Raw genomic sequence first — 23,750 nt, forward strand, 5'->3', positions numbered from 1 at the left:
AAAATTTAAAGGAAATACTTCATGCTTTTGTACTGAAAAGCAATCACTTTCTAAGCTACATTCAATTAGAAGTGAAAGATCTGTGAAAAATTCATGATAAATGCAACCTACTCAAAATGTTTATGAATAAATTATTCAAAGTTTAGGACTAATTCTACATTAGATGAAACAACTGCTTAGGGGACAATGGTACATAGCATGCAATGATCTGTCATTGAGGCACACATGCCCACACCACTGTAAGAAATTAAGGTGGGAGTAGGGGGATAAGGGGTGGGGGATAGGGGGTCGGGGAGAGAATGGCCAAAGTTATACCATGTCACTTGCAAGAAAAAAATATGCTTTCAAACCAAACTAGACTTGGAACTTATTTCTTGGTGGCCTCATAAAAAGCAACATGCAATTACTCCTTCATTTGTAAAGAGTAAAAGATTTAAGAAAAAAATGATTCATACTACTCAGTAAGTTAGACTTACATTTTCTGGTTCCACGCCAATGTCTTCACAAAATTTCTCCATGCCTTCAGGACCCACAATATCATCAGTACCTGTGATGAGATGCAATCTTACATAAATTAAATCTGATTGTGTCCACTATTACTACTGTATTAGTATTACACTGCTACTGAATAAGACTTAAAGGCAGGAACTTCTTTTGGAAGAAAGAAACCAATTTTAAGTATAATTTGAAAGTATTCTGGAATTTTAGTTCAATCTTTAAAGAATTATATTCTGTTACTATCATTTAAATCTAAATGACAGATCATTTAAAGTCTTTCAACCTTTGGAATGTGATACCTATTATACCTTTGGAATGTGATACCTATTATTTATATCTAAATTACCTGAGTTCAATTCCTCCTCTTTAAAGTATCTTCAAGAACCCTACTCTTATTTTGCTAATAAGTTCAACAGATATGATACTTTTTTAGCAACATAACAAAGAAACACATAAAATTAATTAGAAAATAATAGAACTGGAGGCATGGCTCAAGAGGTAGAGCACCTGCTTTGCAAGCACAAAGCCCTGAGTTCAAATCCCAATACACCACAAAATAATATGTTTCCTTTGCATAGAAAATCAAGTGCAATTGGCCCTCCACATTTGTGGGTTCTAACATCTGTGGATTCAACCAACTGGGGATCAAAAATATATGAAACAAAACTGTGTCTATAGTAACATTCATAGACTTGTGTTACTAACACAAGTAGCACAAGTAACACAATTAGCATAACTATTTACAAAGCATTTACAGTATGTATCAGGCATTATAAATAACCTAGAGATGAATTAAAGTATACCAGAGGACTTAATTAGGCTACATGCAGATGCTGTATCATTTTACACAAGAGACTTGAGCATTATGGATTTTGGTACTCATGAGGGTCCTGGAACCAATCCCTAGCAAATACTGAGTGACGTCTAAGGTTGTTTTTTTTTCAATATAGGCAATGAAGCCCCTTTTCCATTTCAGCTTTAGTTTTGTTTCTTCCTGAAAGAACCGTCCACATGCTCCATATCTCTAGTTTATCTCTCATTCATTTTCTTTAACTACTATAATTTCCTTTCTCCTACTTCTGTATTTCCATTGGAACTCGTATTGCAAAAGTCACTAACAGTCTCATTTGTCAAATCTAACAGACACGTTCCATCTTTATTTTATGTGACCTCTCTACAATCTCTGAAAATTTGAAGCAATTCTTTATTCACAAAACTGTCTCCTTCCGTGGTTTTAGGAAGCATCCCCATGCCCCGTTTTCCTCCTTCCTCTCTTCTTTTGGCTTCTTCATGGATTCTTAGGCTCCTCCCTACTTGTTAAAATTGAATGCGCCCAGTTCCACTCCCAAACCTATTCTGTCTAAGACTCTCCCTGGGAAATTTCAACTATCCCTGAAGTTTCAGGTATTACTGGTCTTTCCAACCCACACTGTTGCCCTCCTTACTTTTGACATCTGCCACGTTTACTGCCATAAACCCACTTCTACTGCTTTTCATATTTTCCAACACAACTTCTCAAAAATGGAGCCCGTCACCTCTCCACGCTAACTCTGCTTATCCTGTATTGTTTCAATTGATGGCACCAACGAAACAGAAACCTGGGAATCATCCCCCCACCCTCCACCTTCACCCACTCTCCACAGCCAACTGACTAACGATTGTACTGCCAATTTACTTTCTCAACATCACTTAACAAGCACCTGCCTGTATGGCCCTAGTGACCCATTCTGCACACAGCCACCCAAGTTCTGTCTCAAACACAACTCCCATGCTCAAATACAAATTCTTCAGGGAAATGGGTGCTAGTGGCTCATGCCTGTAATTGTGGGTACTTGAAAGGCTGAGATCAAGAGGAGGCCAGCTCAGGCAAAAAGTTAGTAAGATCTCATCTTAACACCAGTCATCTCAAGCTACACAGAAGGCTGAAGTCAAGAGAGCAGTTCCAGGTCAGCTCAGGCAAAAAAAAATTTACAAGACCCCATATCTCAAATGGACAGATTTCTAGATACATATGATCATCCAAAACTGAACCAAGAGGAAATTAATCACCTGAATAGACCTATAACACAAAATGAAATTGAAGCAGCAATCAAGAGTCTCCCCAAAAAGAAAAGTCCAGGACCTGATGGATTCTCTGCTGAATTCTATCAGACCTTTAAAGAAGAACTGATACCAACCCTCCTTAAACTGTTCCACGAAATAGAAAGGGAAGGAAAACTGCCGAACACATTTTAGGAAGCCAGTATTACACTTATCCCAAAACCAGTATTACACTTATTCCAAAAAGGAGAACTATAGGCCAATCTCCTTAATGAACAATGATGCAAAAATCCTCAACAAAATAATGGCAAACCGAATTCAGCAACACATCAAAAAGATTATTCACCATGACCAAGTAGGCTTCATCCCAGGGATGCAGGGGTGGTTCAACATACGAAAATCAATAAACGTAATAAACCACATTAACAGAAGCAAAGACAAAAAGCACTTGATCATCTCAATAGATGCAGAAAAAGCCTTTGATAAGATCCAACATCATTTCATGATAAAAGCTGTAAGAAAACTAGGAATAGAAGGAAAGTTCCTCAACATTATAAAATATATATATGACAAACCTACAGCCAGCATTATACTTAACAGAGAAAAACCAAAACCATTCCCTCTAAAATCAGGAACCAGACAAGGATGCCCACTATCTCCACTCCTATTCAACATAGTACTGGAATTCCTAGCCAGAGCAATCAGGCAAGAAGAAGGAATAAAAGGAATACAAATAGGTAAAGAAACTGTCAAAATATCCCTATTTGCAGACGACATGATCCTATACCTTAAAGACCCAAAAAACTCTACTCAGAAGCTTCTAGACATCATCAATAGCTATAGCAAGGTAGCAGGATATAAAATCAACATAGAAAAATCATTAGCATTTCTATACACTAACAATGAGCAAACTGAAAAAGAATGTATGAAAACAATTCCATTTACAATAGCCTCAAAAAAAATCAAATACCTGGGTGTAAACCTAACAAAAGATGTGAAAGACCTCTACAAGGAAAACGATACACTTCTGAAGAAAGAGATTGAGGAAGACTATAGAAAGTGGAGAGATCTCCCATGCTCATGGATTGGTAGAATCAACATAGTAAAAATGTCGCTACTCCCAAAAGTAATCTACATGTTTAATGCAATTCCCATCAAAATTCCAATGACATTCATTAAAGAGATTGAAAAATCTACTGTGAAATTTATATGGAAACACAAGAGGCCATGAATAGCCAAGGCAATACTCAGACAAAAGAACAATGCAGGAGGTATCACAATACCTGACTTCAAACTATATTACAAAGCAATAACAATAAAAACAGCATGGTACTGGCAGAAAAACAGACATGAAGACCAGTGGAACAGAATAGAGGACCCAGATATGAAGCCACACAACTATAACCAACTTATCTTTGACAAAGGAGCTAAAAATATACGATGGAGAAATAGCAGCCTCTTCAACAAAAACTGCTGGGAAAACTGGTTAGCAGTCTGCAAAAAACTGAAACTAGATCCATGTATATCACCCTATACCAAGATTAACTCAAAATGGATCAAGGATCTTAATATCAGACCCCAAACTCTTAAGTTGATACAAGAAAGAGTAGGAAATACTCTGGAGTTAGTAGGTATAGGTAAGAACTTTCTCAATGAAACCCCAGCAGCACAGCAACTAAGAGATAGCATAGATAAATGGGATCTCATAAAACTAAAAAGCTTCTGTTCATCAAAAGAAATGGTCTCTAAACTGAAGAGAACACCCACAGAGTGGGAGAAAGTATTTGCCAACTATACATCAGACAAAGGACTGATAACCAGAATATACAGGGAACTTAAAAAACTAAATTTTCCCAAAACTAATGAACCAATAAAGAAATGGGCACGTGAACTAAACAGAACTTTCTCAAAAGAAGAAATTCAAATGGCCAGAAAACACATGAAAAAATGCTCACCATCTCTAGCAATAAAGGAAATGCAAATTAAAACCACGCTAAGATTCCACCTCACCCCTGTTAGAATAGCCATCATCAGCAACACCACCAACAACAGGTGTTGGCGAGGATGCGGGGAAAAAAGGAACCCTCTTACACTGTTGGTAGGAATGTAGACTAGTACAACCACTCTGGAAAAAAATTTGGAGGCTACTTAAAAAGCTGGACATCGATGTACCATTTGAACCAGCAATACCACTCTTGGGGATATACCCAAAAGACTGTTACTCCAGAGGCACCTGCACATCCATGTTTATTGCGGCACTATTCACAATAGCCAAGTTATGGAAACAGCCAAGATGCCCCACCACTGACGAATGGATTAAGAACATGTGGTATCTATACACAATGGAATTTTATGCAGCCATGAAGAAGAACGAAATGTTATCATTCGCTGGTAAATGGATGGAATTGGAGAACATCATTCTGAGTGAGGTTAGCCTGGCCCAAAAGACCAGAAATCGTATGTTCTCCCTCATATGTGGACATTAGATCAAGGGCAAACACAACAAGGGGATTGGACTATGAGCACATGATAAAAGCGAGAGCACACAAGGAAGGGGTGAGGATAGGTAAGACACCTAAAAAACTAGCTAGCATTTGTTGCCCTTAATGCAGAGAAACTAAAGCAGATACCTTAAAAGCAACTGAGGCCAATAGGAAAAGGGGACCAGGAACTAGAGAAAAGGTTAGATCAAAAAGAATTAACCTAGAAGGTAACACCCACGCACAGGAAATCAATGTGAGTCAATGCCCTGTATAGCTATCCTTATCTCAACCAGCAAAACCCCTTGTTCCTTCCTGTTATTGCTTATACTCTCTCTATAACAAAATTAGAAATAAGGGTAAAATAGTTTCTGCTGGGTATTGGGCGGGGGGGGGGGGGAGGGAGGGGGCGGAGTGGGTGGTAAGGGGGGGGCAGGGGGGAGAAATGAACCAAGCCTTGTATGCACATATGAATAATAAAAGAAAAATGAAAAAAAAAAAGACCCCATATCTCAATACAAAAAAGTTGGACATGGTGGTGTATGCCTGTCATCCCAACTACAATAGGAAGTCTAAAATAGGAGGATCATTTATGGTACAAGCAGCAAAAAGTAAGACCCTATTTCCAAAAATCTCCAGTAAAAAGGACTGGAGGTGTGGCTCAACCAGTAGAGCAACAGCCTCACAAGTGTGAAGTCCTAAGTTCAAAGCCCAATAACTTCCAAAAAAAAAAAAAAAAAAAAAGAATCCTTCGGGGAGCTCCCTACTACCTAAGATGAAGTTCAAGTCTTCAACATACTAAATAAATACAATCTAGTGCCTCTCATCCCCTTCAGCCTCCTATCTTTGCACCTACAAAGCAAGTCTCTCAGAAATCAATCAATAACTACTGCCAAGTAAGTAAAAATTAAGGTCCAAAAATATGTTTTGCTCAGCACCACACATGCCTAACACTATCCTACACTTTGTGCCTCAGCCCATCTTCCTCTTGTACCCTTCTCCACCCCTCCCCATCTTCCCTAGCTAATTCATTCAACCTTGAAGACTGGAACCTGACAGAGTCACCCCAATCCCCCACTTGCAGAGGCCATATCAGGCAGTCTGATGTAACTCATGCAATGTTAGAAATGGTTTTTTCCCTTTTAGCTCACTGCATTCTAAAGGGCCAGCCTTTCCCGGAAAGCTCCTTAACAGCAAGAGCTATGGGCTGCAGGTGTGGCTCAAGTGGTAGAGTGCCTGCTCTGTAAGCATGAAGCCCTGAGTTCAGATCTCAGCCCCACAAAAAAAAAGAGCAAGAGCTGTTTTATTCTTTTTACTGCTTAATGAGAGTTTGTAGGAATCACTCTACAATGCTGCCTTAGCTGTAGCTCCAACAAGTCGCCAAGTCCAGCAAAACCCCCTATCTGCCTATGTCTCAGATGCAGATAGGTAACATTTACCAAACATGTGCTGGCACTGTGGTGCTAGGGGCACAAAGAAGAAAAAAATATAGTCCTTGTCCTCCATGAATGGAGATAAAGCACAGAAGTAACTGCAATACAAAGTGATAATTGGACCACAATAAAAGCAAGAGGTGGTTCTTCTCAACAAAGGATGATCATGAAACCCCCTGGAGCACTTGCTAGAAAGTCTGTGCCATTTCTCTGCTTCAACTCTGTGTCTCTCACTAAGTCCCAACTCAGACCCTTCCTCATAGTCTGAAGAAAGCAAATGCTTTTTCTCCAGCCATTATTTCCTCTTAAACAAAAATGTGCTATTTCCTAACAAAAAATGTTATGTTCCATATATGCAAACTCTGTTACCTTTTGGAGGAATTTTCTTTTTGCTCCATTATTTTTTTTTTATATCCCTAACTTTCTTGACTATTAGGAGGAAATCAGATAAAAGCTTATTTAATTTAGGGGTTTTGGGGAGTACATTAATATATGAGCACTACACAAAATTTCATTTGAAAGTGAAAAGAGAAGCAGTAGTTAAAAAGCAAAGTTTCCCCTCTATACCTCCCTGCTCCCCAGAGCCAAGCATTTATTAAAAAGCTTCTCTAAGTACCCTTCCCAAATAAGCCACCTATAGAATTCTATGTGCATGAAACATTCACATACTGACTTCATCTATTTAAGTTTGTCCAGGCAATTCTCTTCAACTTTCTAGGAATACAGTATTTAATTCATTTCATCTAAAGATGAACCAATCTAATACCTAAAGGTGAAGTGATCATTCTTGCTTCCTCCTTCCCAATATTTATGCCCTTAGTTTCTTTGTCTTGTCTAACAGCACTGGCTAATAATTTTCAAAACAATGACAAATAAGAGCAGTGAGAGTGGCATCATTCTCTCACTCAAGACTCAAATCAGAAGACATTCAGCTTTGGGCTTGAGAGTACATATATCCACATGTGTACTCCAGTATGTATTACACATACTATACAGTCATGCATGGTAAAATATTCTAGTAGAGCCTATAGAGTATAATATATAGTAAAAAAGGAAAGCTGCCTCTCCCTTCTTACCACTTGGGCATGCATCCTCCCAGACCTTTTTTCTACTTGTTTATGTCTTGGAAAATATTCACTGAAGAGCAGTTTCAAAATCTGTTTATCAACACACATGGGTTCATGCTGCACATGTAACTTTACACCTTGCTTTTGTCACTGTGTGTGGTAATCTTCCTGTAACAGAATCTCTATGTCTACTTTATTCTCTTTAGCTGTTTACATTATACCTTTGTGTGTGTGTAAACGTACCACAGTTCTTTTCACGATTCCACTATTGAAAATACTGAGGCTGGAAGATAAGAGAGTACCTCACAAGGAAATATCTATCCATTCCCATTTTGCCAAGAGGTTTTATTTTTAGAAATAGATATATTTTTGGTATCCACAGTGCATTAGCAGGTAGCTGCATAAAGCTAAGGAAAAGGTTACTTTATATATTTTTTAATTCCTCTCTAGTGCCTATTCTTCCTAATTTTAAAACTCTTTCATTGTAACCTATCCTTGAATTCACCATATCACTTGCGTTTTCTAGGCCTCTGTGCCTGGCCTGGGTGCCTTCCTGCTTGCTCTCCTTTTCTTGCAACCTCCAACCGACTGCCTACTCTGTCCACATTCACTGCAAAGATAATGCTTCTCACTTACTAGTCTGGTAGTCACAACAGAAAGTGAACTCTGAGCACAGCATACAACAAGCTTTCAAGAAAGGTTTGCTATGGTACATTCAGCAGTGACAATGTAAGTTATTCCTGCTTTTTATTTTTTCCAATTTATATGCCATGTTGCTGTATTACTCATAAACAGATGTGTCTGTGTATTGTAAAGGAATACAGTTTCAGAGTATGGTTTGCCAATAGTATATTTTATCCTAATTATATTAAAATATAACTTGTTGTTAGACATTATTTAACATCTACACACAATCTTGCCATCTAAGACTTGTCTTTTCTCATTACCTTTCCCATATATACATTTAAATCTACTTGTAATCATATTGTTCATTAGACTCTTAGCTGTATTTTACAGTAAATCATCAACTCACCTGCAGAACTAGCTGGGCACCAGGGGCTCACACCTATAACCCTTGCTACTTGGGAGGCTGAGATTGGAAGGATTGCATTTTGAGGCCAGGCCACAAAAATAGTTCAGAGACCCCCATCACCAAAATAACCAGAGTAAAATGGACTGGAGGTGTGGCTCAAGTAGAATGCCTGCTTTTCAAGTGTGAAGTCCTTAGTTCAAACCCCAGTTCCCACAAAAAAAAAAAAAAAAAGTACCTGGCTAACACAAAGTAGTCTAAAAGTGGGATTTGAGAGAAATAGTTTTTTTTTTAAGATTTATATTTAAAATAATGAGTATGTAATGCCCTAGGTAACAAGATACTGGAAGTAAATTTGGAAAGATAGATATACTGATAAAAATCTAGAAAAAAAAGATGCTCCTACTTTTCTGCCAACTTAAGAAGGGGCATCTAACTAAACGTTTTTAGCCCTTTTGTGGTGGCCCAAGACCCTCATGCTAAAGTTCCCGTAATTATTTACACCAGGCTGCATCACTGAGTCAGAGGGGGCCCACAGGTCTCCTCTGGTAGTTTTTAACATATCTTCCTTCACTACAAGAACATTCTGGCACTCTTTGTAACTGAACATGCCTGACTTTAGCACCTGTTTCTAGTCCCTAATCTCATTTTCACAAAGCAAAAGAAAATGCTGTTATGAATTTAATCCAAAGTGGAGGCAAAGGGCTTATGGTCAGAGTTTATAGAACTCATACAGCCTATGCATGTGAATTTTACTATAACTATGAAATCAGTATTTGCATCTATTCTTAGAAAGTAAAAGGTATTTCATAAATTATTTATATAAAACTGGCTATTTTTATTCAAATGAAAAGAAATGGGTTTTCAGTTTCCGATGGAGGTCCCCGACCCCCAGCCAATCCTATCTGAAGTCACAGCTGATGTACCAAAGCAAAATAGGTAGTAGACCTATAACCATAGACAACAGGAAGAAGAGGCTCCCAGTGGAGGGGGTTAACTTATCAAACTTCTAGGAATCAACAACTGAGTTTGTAGGGATTTTTAAAAAGATGAGAAGTACAAACCAGGCCTTTTGTTAACCAGCCAGCCAGAAGCTGGGAGGACCTGGGCTCAGGCTGCAGGAACCACAGAAAGCAGAGGGCTGGGTAAGGAATACAATTGAGAACAATAAAAAAATTAAAGGTGAGTCAGATGAAGCAATCACACCTAAGGCCCCTAATGACCCCTCAATTTCACTCCCGATTAAAACACAGGGAGTCAGCATCTGTCCTCAACCCAAACCAGCTGTCTGGCTCCTAGAGAAAATAAAACAGCCTGGGCCATTAGGCCCTCCTCATGTGGCCTCAGAGCCTGCCCCACAGATGCATCTGACAGCATACCTTGTTGGTTACCCTTGGTTCTTCTCAGCTTGTTGTTCTTAAATAATGCTCACCTACAATTTCAATTCATGTGGTTGGGATATTCAATTAAAAGGGGGTGCAAACTGGGACTTTCTGTTATTCCCAATTTGAAGCCATTTTCCTTACTGACAAGATATACAAAAAAAAGCAAAAAACCAAAGGGGGGATTAAGAGATATAAAAACAGAAGTTTATACATCCATATAAACTACTTGCAGGGATGACAAGGAATCTAAATAACTGTGGCTTCATTTTCACTTCCAAAATGTCACCTTTCTGAAAACAAAGAAAAGCAAACAAGAAGGCAACTTCACCCTGCTCTCTTTGTAAAGAGATTTTGTTTAACATAAAATCAAAACAGCTGTGCTACTATGGTGAGGCTTTCTGTTTAAAATTTCCTTTTTAAGGGGAGATATCAACAAACACCATGGAAGTCCAGGAAATCATCAGAGACTACTTTGAGAACCTATATTCAAATAAATTTGAAAATATTAAAGAAATGGACAGTTTTCTAGATACATATGATCATCCAAAACTGAACCAAGAGGAAATTAATCACCTGAATAGATCTATAACACAAAATGAAATTGAAGCAGCAATCAAGAGTCTCCCCAAAAAGAAAAGTCCAGGACCTGATGGATTCTCTGCTGAATTCTATCAGACCTTTAAGAAGAACTGATACCAACCCTCCTTAAACTTTTCCACAAAATAGAAAGAGAAGGAAAATTGCCTAACACATTTTATGAAGCCAGTATTACACTTATCCCCAAACCAGGCAAAGACACCTTCAAAAAGGAGAACTATAGGCCAATCTCCTTAATGAACATTGATACAAAAATCCTCAACAAAATAATGGAAAATCGAATTCAACAACACATCAAAAAGATCATTCACAATTACCAAGTAGGCTTCATCCCAGGAATGCAGGGGTGGTTCAACATATGAAAATCAATAAACGTAATAAACCTCATTAACAGAAGCAAAGACAAAAACTACTTGATCATCTCAATAGATGCAGAAAAAGCCTTTGATAAGATCCAACACCATTTCATGATAAAAGCTCTAAGAAAACTAGGAATAGAAAGAAAGTACCTCAACATTATAAAAGCTATATATGACAAACCTACAGACAGCCTTACACTTAATGGAGAAAAACTGAAACCATTCCCTCTAAAATCAGGAACTAGACAAGGATGCCCACTATCGCCACTCCTATTCAACATAGTACTGGAATTCCTAGCCAGAGCAATCAGGCAAGAAGAAGGAATAAAAGGAATAAAAATAGGTAAAGAAACTGTCAAAATATCTGTATTTGCAGACAACATGATCCTATACCTTAAAGACCCAAAAAACTCTACTCAGAAGCTTCTAGACATCATCAATAGCTACAGCAAGGTAGCAGGATATAAAATCAACATAGAAAAATCATTAGCATTTCTATACACTAACAATGAACAAAATGAAAAAGAATATATGAAAACAATTCCATTTACAATAGCTTCAAAAAAAATCAAATACCTAGGTGTAAACCTAACAAAAGATGTGAATGACCTCTACAAGGAAAACTATACACTTCTGAAGAAAGAGACTGAGGAAGACTATAGAAAGTGGAGAGATTTCCCATATTCATGGATTGGCATAATCAACATAGTAAAAATGTCTATACTCCCAAAAGTAATCTACATGTTTAATGCAATTCCCATCAAAATTCCAAGGACTTTCATTAAAGAGATTGAAAAATCTACCATTAAATTTATATGGAAACACAAGAGGCCATGAACAGCCAAGGCAATACTCAAAAGAACAATGCTGGAGGTATCACGATACCTGATTTCAAACTATATTACAAAGCAATAACGAGAAAAACAGCATGGTACTGGCAGAAAAACAGACATGAAGACCACTGGAACAGAATAGATGACCCGGATATGAAGCCACACAACTATAACCAACTTGTCTTTGACAAAGGCGCTAAAAATATACGATGGAGAAAAAGCAGCCTCTTCAACAAAAACTGCTGGGAAAACTGGTTAGCAGTCTGCAAAAAACTGAAACTAGATCCATGTATATCACCCTATACCAAGATTAACTCAAAATGGATCAAGGATCTTAATATCAGACCACAAACTCTAAAGCTGATACAGGAAAGAGTAGGAAATACTCTGGAGTTAGTAGGTATAGGTAAGAACTTTCTCAACGAAACCCCAGCAGCACAGCAACTAAGAGATAGCATAGATAAATGGGAGTTCATAAAACTAAAAAGCTTTTGCTCATCAAAAGAAATGGTCTCTAAACTGAAGAGAACACCCACAGAGTGGGAGAAAATATTTGCCAGCTGCACATCAGACAAAGGACTGATAACCAGAATATACAGGGAACTTAAAAAACTAAATTTTCCCAAAACTAATGAACCAATAAAGAAATGGGCAAGTGAACTAAACAGAACTTTCTCAAAAGAAGAGATTCAAATGGCCAAAAAACACATGAAAAAATGCTCATGATCTCTAGCAATAAAGGAAATGCAAATTAAAACCACGCTAAGATTCCACCTCACCCCTGTTAGAATAGCCATCATCAGCAACACCACCAACAACAGGCGTTGGCGAGGATGTGGGGCAGGGTGGGGGGGGGAATGGGGGGAGGAAGGAACCCTCTTACACTGCTGGTGGGAATGTAAACTAGTACAACCACCTTGGGAAAAAACTTGGAGGCTACTTACAAAGCTAAACATTGATCTACCATTTGATCCAGCAATACCACTCTTGGGGATATACCCAAGACTGTGACACAGGTTACTCCAGAGGCACCTGCACATCCATGTTTATTGCGGCACTATTCACAATAGCCAAGTTATGGAAACAGCCAAGATGACCCACTACTGACGAATGGATCAAGAAAATGTGGTATCTATACACAATGGAATTTTATGCAGCCATGAAGAAGAACGAAATGTTATCATTCGCTGGTAAATGGATGGAATTGGAGAACATCATTCTGAGTGAGGTTAGCCTGGCCCAAAAGACCAGAAATCGTATGTTCTCCCTCATATGCGGACATTAGATCAAGGGCAAACACAACAATGGGATTGGACTTTGAGCACATGATAAAAGCGAGAGCACACAAGGGAGGTGTGAGGATAGGTAAGACACCTAAAAAATTAGCTAGCATTTGCTGCCCTCAACACAGAGAAACTAAAAAGATACCTTAAAAGCAACTGAGGCCAATAGGAGAAGGGGACCAGGAACTAGAGAAAAGGTTAGATCAAAAAGAATTAACCTAGAAGGTAACACCCACGCACAGGAAATTAATGTGAGTCAACTCCCTGTATAGCTATCCTTATCTCAACCAGCAAAAACCCTTGTTCCTTCCTATTATTGCTTATACTCTCTCTTCAACAAAATTAGAGATAAGGGCAAAATAGTTTCTGCTGGGTATCGAGGGGTGGGGGGGAAAGGGAGGGGGGCAGTGAGGGTGGTAAGGGAGGAGGTGGGGCAGGGGGGAGAAATGACCCAAGCATTGTATGCACATATGAATAATAAAAAAAAATTTTTTAAATAAATAAAATAAAATTTCCTTTTTATATTTGCATAAAAATAAATGTGAACCAAAATAGGGAAGCAAAAAGTCTTCATAATCAAAGTCACAGGAATACAGAAAAACTCTTCATTCATTCAGCACCTATGTCCTGAACCCTTAAAAATGTGTCAACCACTTTCACTAAGATTACAAAATATCTTCAGAAGATTCATATCCTAATGAAATAAACACAAAAATAGGTCAATTCCACTACCATAAGAGTGTATTGACTAGTGTCCATGCCCTGCAAACACAGTCCAACTGACACTCATACAAGTGATGAGAATCCACTGGAAAGATACTAAGGTAGCTTGCAAAAATCCAAAGAAAACTAAAGGAGTCAGGACTGTATCCTTTAAGTTTACCACCAGAGGAGAAAGAGTCTTCTCCCAACTTCAATCTGAAAAACTCCAGAAAATGTGGTCTACCCCAGACCAATTACTATGACCAAAGGGACAAGGCTCTTATAAAAAGGGTCGAGTGATTTTAGGAGGAAAACAGCCAGAGAGAGAAATTCTAACTTTGAACTCAATTGAAGTGGATCAAAACAAGTTTTAAACCAAGTTCTATGGCCGTACAAAGATGAGTAAGATAATTAAGAGGCTTACAAGATAGGCAGTCGTATCTTAATATAGAATTAAATGGTAAGCACTTAATGCAGATTTTTTACTGATCAACAAATCATCAGCCAGAACTAAACAGAACAATTACTGTCAGATGGAAGAGTGGAGAAATGCATTCTAACAAAGGGACAGTGAGTTACTTGCCTTATCCTGTAAATAGCAGGGTATGAGGGACATTATGAAGTAATGATATGAACAAGCTGTTCATTTTACTTATTTTTTTAAGTAAGATAACCAGAGACATGTGGACCCTGGTCTAGAACACAGACTGGTGACAGGAAAACTGGTTTGAAGGTTATCAGAACAATCAAGTTGACAGGTTACAGGCTAAACAGTTAAGCTGAAAGGGCCTGAAATATGGTGAAAAAGAACAAAGTCCCTAATGGTCAAACTACCTAAAACTTTTTCATTTTCTCTTTTATGACATATATAGTTACAATTGCAAACAAGTCCCAGATTGCAATATTATATTATCCAGCCAATTTACAGTAAGTGGCAAAAATGAGACTGAACTTAAGACATGATAAATGATAAAACATTTTCTGCTAAATCGCCTTTCAGACTACAGACACTTAAATAAACTCTACTGCACTATATGATGGTTAAAAGCAGCAAAACTTATTTTACCTTTGGCACTAAAATCAAATAATTACCCATTATCAGCATTCTAAATACATTTCCTAGCAATCCAAAGTATTTCTCCCAAGTGCATTTCATCTTTTCAGTTCCCTTCTAGCGTTGTGAATTCTTTTACAGTGCTGGCTATAAACAAGACATTTAGTAGTTCATAACATTGTCCTTCCTTCTTCCATTCCCCCTCTCCAACAGTGACACAAACACACATACATACAATACACACTCGCACTAAATTTGAACAGCACACATTTTAAAATTCTTTAGCCTCTCCTACTTAGTTTTCTAAGGATCAGTCTTAGATGATTTGAATGATTACCTACCTGCATATTCATAGAACCACTCTAAGCACCTCTTACTTGAGAAGGCTTCTTCTTCAGTCTTTATTCTAGTTGACTCATATTTTCTATACATGCTAGAAGATGAAATAGTCTTAAGTTATTTAAAGATAATGAGCTCTTTTAAGTAGCAGATAATTTATACTTATACCAAAACCAGACATACATTCAATGTATTAAGTATATTTTAAACATTTCACTCCTGCATTTGCAAGCTTCAGCTTCTATAACTACAGTACTGAAATACAATACATGCCTTAATAAAGGACTAAATGGTAAGTAAATGCTATTAAGTTAACAGTTTTTCACTAATTAACAAATAATCAGTAAGAACTAAATACAGCAGTTATTAAATATACTCTCCTCTATCTCACTAGCCAGACTAAATACAAAATGAGAGCAAGAAATATCTAAGGTGTCATCTTCAATTAATGATCCTAAAAACCACTTGTGTTTCCTTCACTACATTCCCCGATTTGTGTGTCTTACAAATCAGGCCGAGTACAGAACATAGTCTTAGAAAGAACTTATCAGTAAGAGGCAATGCAAGAGATCATTAAGCAAATAAAAAGAATCATCAATTCATCTCCAAGCTTCCAGGAAAAAAATTAATTCCGGTGCAAGGTTGACAAGAGCAGGTTCCTTGGATGGTAGTTGGTTTGTATAACCATGAAAGCCTCAGCAGAGAGAAAGACAGAGAAACCTGGTTCTTATCATTCAGCACTGTGGAGATGCCAGCCAAAGCTGGGGAACTGAACCAGGAAGCACATCAGCCTCCTCTTGAATCTCAGCAGGAATTCCTCATCTCATAACCGGGAGCTGAGGACGGCTTCCCTGAGTAAGTGAGAGAAGCAGCTTAAAATCATGATTCAGATATAAAATTTTTGAGTATATAAATTTTAACCCATCATTTATGTATAAATTACATGAGTGGTTATGTATATAAACATTACGGATATAGTTTTTATTTACATAATACATAAAAATGTAAAAATCCTATCTAATTCTCTTTTATAGTGAATATTTACTCATGACCTAGACAATCGCTAGATTATCTGTGTGTACCTTTGAGTTTTATCACCTAAAAAAAAGAACATTATATTTGATATACTGTGAGAACTTTTGCAAGTGCCACAATGTACTCCCATATAACACAACAAAAAAAACCTAAAAAACAAAATTCTGAAAAAAAAAAAAAAAAAAAAAAGAACATAGTTATAAGATGTTAAATTTTGAAACTGCAAACCACAAGTTTTATATTTCTTCTATAAAAGGTAGGCATACTACCTGGAAATAAAGGTAAATATCGTCAAAGAGTTCAAATACGTTAAGTTTTAATCCTGGGCCCAGACATACCTATCTTAGCTCAAAGCCTATGATTAGTCAATAACCTGGACTCTATAACATTTGAATTACTTAAAATACTCTACATAAAAATGGACCCAAGACAATCCAATAGGATACCATTCAATAAATAAAAGAAATGAAACACTGATACGTTATTATACAGATGACCTCAAAAACATTATGCTAAGTTCAAGAAAAGAGACACAAAAGACCATTTATGCAAAATGTCCATCAAAGGCAAATCTGAAGGGCTAGAAAGTAGATTAGTAGTTGCCTGGGGCTATAAGTAGTCAGGAGTGACTGACTGTGTTTGGGCATCAGGAATGTGACTGGGTTGATGGATATGTCCTAAAGCTGGTTTGTAGTAACAATTTACAAAACTCAATTTCTTAAAAAACCTACTTAATTGTACACTTGAAATATATAAATTTCATGATATGTAAATAAAGCTGTTATTAAAAAAAAATAAAACTCAGAAACTGCAACTCAACTGCTTGTGTTTAACCTGGCTTTATCATACTAAATCATATTACACTGTGGTGAAAAATAAGGGCTATACAGGCTCAAAATGCAATTCCCTGAAAATAACATCCACACCAGCAAAAATATATCAAGTAACCTGCTCTCATGAAACTGAAAATCACTGGCCTAAAGATTGCTAGGGATTCTCCTCAAAACTGCTGTTCTTTTAGGTATTTTCTACTCTGAGATATGAACAGTAACATTATGTTTACATTTTCAGAGTCCATCTCTCTATTCTTCCTAGTTACAACAAATAAAGTATCACAGCAAGAAAGAAACAGAAAAATATCATCTAATGGAATTACAGATAGGGAAATTCTGGCGCATTAATAATATGACCTACAGAGCAAGAATGGGGAAAGATTAAAAAAAAAAAAAAAAGCACATAAGATTATATTCTTTTTCCATTGGGGGAGGGAGGGAAAGAGGGAGGAAGGAGAAAAAATTACTTATTAAAATGATTAAAAAATATGTCTAAAATAAACATTTAATAGGCCTTGGAGTTACCAAGATAAACAGTTGACTTGTCTGAAAAGGAAGTATTTTAAACAGTCTTGTTTTTCACAGTTTTTATCAACTTCTCACTCATCTGAGAATAAGTCTTAGTTGTTTGATACTCCGGGTGGGTGTACAGCCCTTAGGATACTGTCACCCCAGCCCTATATTTGCAATTAGTGAGTGAGACCTTCTGAGAGAACAGACATCAATTCTGTGCTCTTCACCAAGCATGAACAGCAAGGCTTCAAAGAAAGAAACCTAATGCTACCCCAGTTTCAGAGGATCAATAGGTTAAGATAAAATTTTAATGTCTAAGAACTCAAATTGCCTGTTTTTATACCTATAAGCCCAGACATCTTTTAAAAAGCATTATTAAATAATTACACTTTGAAAGATCACCTGCAGAATCAAATAGTATTCCAGCTGGCATCTGCACAAGACCCAGAATGGATTAGGTAGACACGCATACCTTTCACATGCATGTCATCAATCTGGATCTAAGGTCCCAACACCATACCTATCATGTCTGCTTTTCTTGGCAGATAAGTCATCTCCAGAGGCAGGTCTTCTCTTTTTCCTTGGTGGCATCACTTTACTAAAGCAGTCTGAAGAACTGCAAGACCGCAGGCTTCCTATAAAACAAATTCAAAGTGCACAAAATTATGGCATGCAACATGGTAACTCTTCCAAAACAATGTAAAACTAAATAAAAACTTCCATGGCTTGTACTATAAAGGGCTCAGATGTTATCAGAAGATACTATAAAGAGAGAAAATGGGTTTTAGTTCCTCTTTGAGGAAATGTTACAGTCAAGAAATATACCTACCAATGACAAAAGCAAGTGAATACTTCCCATCATCCCAAATCTATTTCCCACCAGAAATAGAAGTGATCAATTTCAATTTACTTTCCAAAAATACTAATGGAACTCACCTAAAATCGCCTAACCTTTTTGCTTCTCTTATATGTCAATATTCCTTCAAGAGAAATTGTCTTGTTCATGCATTTATGCACTTCATGAAGCAAGGCCATCTCAACAAGTAACCCTGCCTCTAAAACACACACAGCACACCAACCTAACACTTATAAGAATCAAGGGATATCCAATGAGAAAAAAAAATTTTAATTAAAAAAAAAAAAAAAAGGAGGATTTGGATTTGAGTTGGAAGTCCGATATGGCCTTGAAAACAAATTTCTACAATTCTTTTGTTTTTCCCAGTCTCAGATAGGGTTTCTGTCAGGAAGCATAACTTTAATTTAGTAAAAGGTATTAAAATTTAACAATGAAAGATAATAACATTGAACACTAACTGAACAACAGTGAACACTTAGTTAGAACTTACTATGAGCCTAATCCTTGTATGTACTAACTCAGTAACTCAGTTAAGCTCATAACAAGGAAGGCTGTGAAGAGAGAGTCACAACTACCTCATGCAGGTAAGAAAATGGAGGCAGGGAGAGGTAAAGTAAGTGGCAAAACTAGGATTCAAACCCAGGCAGTCTTACCTCAGACTGTCTTAAACCATTATAAATTACAAGGGAATTGTAAGATAATTAAATACTCCATTTTGACAGAAGTGCTATCAGATATGCCATTTAGTTCCCACAATAACCCCGAACCACAGACAGGGCAAAGGTATTTAGCTCTACTTAACAGATGAGAAAACGCAACGCTCAGCATTGAGGAGACTTTCCAAGGTCTCTAAGTGAGAAGTGGTGAATCCAGGCCCTATGGCCTCCTCCTTCCTTTACACCTTGTTGAAAGCCCTGAACTTTCAGTGAGCTATGCGAACATTTTCCTGTTGGGGTTTAGTGACCTGCATTCAAAGAGCAAGCTCTAGCTCTCTGGCCAACTCTGTGGTCTCAGCAATTGCTAACCTATTCCAGGCCTCTAGTTCACTCATCACTTGAAGAATGGGAACAGTGCTATCAATCTTTCAGGATCTTCATGAAGACAAACGTCTATCTATTTGGTATGTGCTGAGATGCCACGCACTGTTTCAGAACGTGCACCAAGGCTGAGGGTTCCAGGGCAGGCCAGCAGCAAAGTCAGCTTTCAGCCTCTATCTGCTGCCACCTCTACAAGGCTGTAGCCTAGACTGAGATGTAGAGAAAGAAGGAGAGAGTCCTGGAGAGTATGGATATTCAAGGAGCTGGGAAAAGGTGACAACCTGAGAAGGAAGGAAACTGACTCTCCTCTCCTTTGTGACATCCTAGAAGCCAAAAGAGGAGAAAACCGAGGGGAATAATCCACTGCCACACTAGGTCCTTCAAGGAAAGGAGGACATTTAGCAGTAAAGTACAGGGCAGCCAGGGAGGTCAGACCACAGTGAGCTGGGGAGGGATGGTGTCTACTAGGCAAAGTAGACATGTACTCTGAAAGCAAGGCAAGGGTTGTCAGTAGCTAAAGTCACAACACTGCTAAGAGCACTGATCACCTGAATCCCAGGTCACATTTAGATTTCTGACATCATGTTAGATTCCCTGGGTGACATACTTCAGGGTCATACCAAGCAAAACACCCCTTCTGTTATGAACCCAAATGGGTTCCTGCCTAGAGCCTATCCTCGACTTTGCTTAGGCTTAAGGAGCCTGTTTGCTCCCTCAGCCCAGACCTAGATCCCCACCAACCCTACCCAGATGACCTCCAGCCACATTGCATGGTGGCCCAGTTAGACCTGTCCTGCCAAGGGTGGGAAGAAAGGCTTCTTCAGAGACACAAAGCAATGCTAAATCCACTCTTTGCACACCAGCAGGGAAGAGGAAGAAAAAGCCAGAGTGTATACCACCCGACATACCCCATTCATCTTTCCATAAAAACATTCGTATTTCCTCTTTACAAATAATACTAAAGCATACTAAAGGTCCCAAGACCTATAGTGGTCCAACCTTTTGCAGTCTCAGCATAGAAGATTTATCCTTGTCCATTAATGTTTCGGGGAGGGGAATGAGAATGAAAAGGTTTGCCTCACTTAGTTATGAAGTGTGTGCCTCACACTTGGAGGCATACTTCTCCCTCCCGGATGTGTGCATGTGAAGGAAAAAGAGTAGTCATGGTTTGGCTCTGAGCACCTTCTCTGGCAACAGCTGTCCCTTCCTCAAGTATTTGTAGAACAGAGGGAAACACACTTGTCTTTTCGGTCCATAGTAAATGAACAATTTAAATAATGTCTTCTCTAACAAAACCTAATTCACTAACTCCCCTACCATCTGCTTCTGCATAAACACTGGTATAATGTCTGGCTTTCACCAAATCCTACTTGTCAGTAGCATGTTTTTGGTAAACACACAAATATTTTAAGTTAACCAATGTTTTCAGCTTTCTCTCTCTCTCTTTTCCTACTGAGGAATGCTTTCTGTTAAGTTTCATAAATCAGTTTTTCTTGTGTCTGTGTAAAACTCATAAATACTGGAAACCCAAACCACCCCAAATTTGACAATTTATTCATTTGTTTGTTCAAAACTTTTATCTCCTAGCAAGAGGCATGATTTTCTTTTAGATCATTCTGCTCTAAGCATCAGCACAAGTAAGTGACCATGCAGAGCATTTTTCACAAGAAGTCATGGCTATTCACCTCCCCAGTGTCCACCACAGTTGAGGCCTTCTCCATCTCTCTGCTCTGTGCATAGTCAGTCACCTCACAGAAAGGATGTGGCAAACTCAGACTGGGAAGAAAGCTTCTGGGGACCATAGACCTCAGTTCTTCCAGGCACAAACACCCTAGAACCCAGGATGATAGTAAAAAGTTTCAGGCTACAGAAAAAGCAGCAATTTAATGCCATGAAAAACAAGCTTCCTTAAAATAATAATTTGCCAACAAAAACTAAATCAACTAACTACACAAAGAGCACACAATTCAGGCTGTTTGCCCAAACCTGCTCTCTGCCCCAACTCCTCTCCTCACTGACAGATCCTAATTGAACAAGAGCAACAGCAGATTTTTTAAGATTATATGCAAAGGCTCATTTTGTTCCAGATATGATAGCATATGCCTATAATCCTAGCACTCAGAAAACTGAAGCAGCCAAGACTGCATGTTTGAGGCCAGTCGAGGTTACATAGCAAGATCAATCTGAGCAACATGGTGAGTCTGTCTCCAAAAAAACAAAACAAAACAAATAACAAGGGGGGAGGGGCAGATGCATCTGTTTGCAGGATCCTGTTTGGTTCACTTGTATGTATTCAGCAACTAATATGGTATTGTATTAATACATTATTGAGGCATTAGTGGACACTTAATATTTGTTAAATAAATGTGTTACTAAAACATGCATAAATCAAGTTCTGCTTGAAAAATCAGTACATTTCCAGGTATTTAAAACACCATCACTTCTGATTTCCCATTTGTCAGCTTAACAAATACCCTTAAGTTTAGAGGAAGGTAGAGTTTTATTAAAATATAAATGCTTCTTAAAATAACTCTGCGAAAGGTGATTTTGCAATAAAAATACTTAAATCTAAATGAGTATGTTCTATAAATTTTCATTTATTTGTAACATTTAGACTTCAATGACTCAGAATTTGTAATACTTAATCTACTTCAATTAAAATTACACTAAAAAATTAGAGAGTAAATAATACACTCAAGACTGTTACAGTACATTAATTTACTTCAGAGAATGAACTACAAACTATTTGGCCTATAGGTAAAGACAACATATCAAGACCAATGTTCTAATAATACATTGACAATTACCAAGCACTTTTTGCAATATGACACCAAGGATCTCATACCTGAGAGGGATTCCGAAAGTGCCTACTGTGGATGCCAAAAGCTCCTTAGTAATGCTGTGGTGTTTATATGATCATTAGGGAGCAATAATAATTATGTAATCTTATCCAAAGGTTATGATTTATAATTTGAGTTCAGATTCTTTTTTCTGGTTAGTATTTCAAAAGAACAAACTAAACATTCAATATTTTTAACTGGCCATATTTTCAAATAAACCAGGGTTGATTAATATAGTATTCCTTCCTACATATACAACTACAAATACTGACAGCATTTTTCAACAGGCCTATCCTAGTATTTGTCCCAGAAAATTAAGTTTAAAAGGCAACTTGAGTTCACCTGGATCAGAGCAAAGGCCCTTGAATGTTTACTCAGCTTACTGTTTTGATAATAATTTAACTAAGCATGTTATTCTTAAAAAATGGTGTCTAAGGAAGTGCTCCTCTTCCTTTATAATAATGAGAGAGAGAGAGAGAGTGTGTGTATGTATGTTTGTATGTATGCATATATATGTAATTAAAATGGTCTTGGCTTTGCAGGCCTCAGTAAAATGAGTCACTGTCAGAACTAATTTTTCACAAGACACATCAACTCATGTGCCCAATTTTCAGTCATCTCCAAACAAGAGGTCTACAAAACTAGAGAGTGTTTCTGATTTTTTCCAAACCTACAACAAATGCATGTTCCAATATAAAAATCTCACTAATTTTTCATTTAGTGAGCTTGCTGTATCACAGCATTGTTTCACTTAATAACATTTTTCATAGCTCACTCTGCCACTTTAGTATTTTTATACAGCTAGTTCACCTCACTCTTCAATGAACAATGTCACAAAGATGTAACAATTTACATTGATAAATACATTGCACTTTAAGACATCTTGGGAGTACCAAATATTTTATTTCATTTTCTTGAACAGATCATTTAACTCCTTGCTTGTCTGCATGAAACTATTTTTTTATGCATAATTATTTGTCCTGCTATTTAAGACAAAAGAAGTTTCCTTTCCTTTCTCTTACTAATACTGACTTTGGCACTTACATTTTCCTTACTCATTTGTCCTTTCTCTTTTGGCCTTCAAAAAAAAAAAGAATTTCCTCTATTCTGGGGTTATCTAACTACTAGTTTTCATTCTCTCCTCTCCCTCTCTCCCTTCCCCTCCCTTTCTTACCCCTCCCCGCCCCCTTCTTCTCCTTCTCCCTCCCTCTCTGGTGGAAGATTAAAAGCAGCAGAGAAAAATTTTAGAGAAGACAGAGCACGAAACTCCCAGGCTTTTGACATGGGCTTGACTCTTCTACATGTAAAAGTTATAGAATGGCACTCACACTCCTTTTGGGCCAAGACAGTCAAAGAGGCACCTCAGTGTCTATACTTGTTTAGATTTCCAAACACCACTGATTTTACATTGCTTAAATTTTCAAGTAGACTCTGTCAGGTATAGGAATCACAAGGGATACTATAACTAGATGTGGAACTGGATGAAACGGATTACTCTAAGAAATCGCTAGCACTGACTGATCAGGCACTGTACCA

At 37.6% G+C, this 23,750-nt stretch overlaps 1 protein-coding gene across 7 annotated transcripts in view; it reads right to left on the reverse strand.

The window, feature by feature from the left end:
- Positions 1-23,750, reverse strand: part of Dcun1d4 (defective in cullin neddylation 1 domain containing 4) — a 71,423-nt gene that overhangs the window by 24,944 nt on the left and 22,729 nt on the right. For all 7 annotated transcript variants that reach the window (XM_074042275.1, XM_074042276.1, XM_074042279.1 and 4 more), the window contains 3 exons: positions 18,002-18,116; positions 15,103-15,194; positions 477-547 (listed from right to left, as the gene is read on the reverse strand). In XM_074042275.1, the coding sequence (XP_073898376.1) occupies positions 477-547; positions 15,103-15,194; positions 18,002-18,116 (278 nt within the window). The remainder of the gene's footprint in view (positions 1-476; positions 548-15,102; positions 15,195-18,001; positions 18,117-23,750) is intronic.

Source organism: Castor canadensis, chromosome 9 (assembly GCF_047511655.1).
Source record: "Castor canadensis chromosome 9, mCasCan1.hap1v2, whole genome shotgun sequence".
NCBI classification, from domain to species: Eukaryota; Metazoa; Chordata; class Mammalia; order Rodentia; family Castoridae; genus Castor; species Castor canadensis.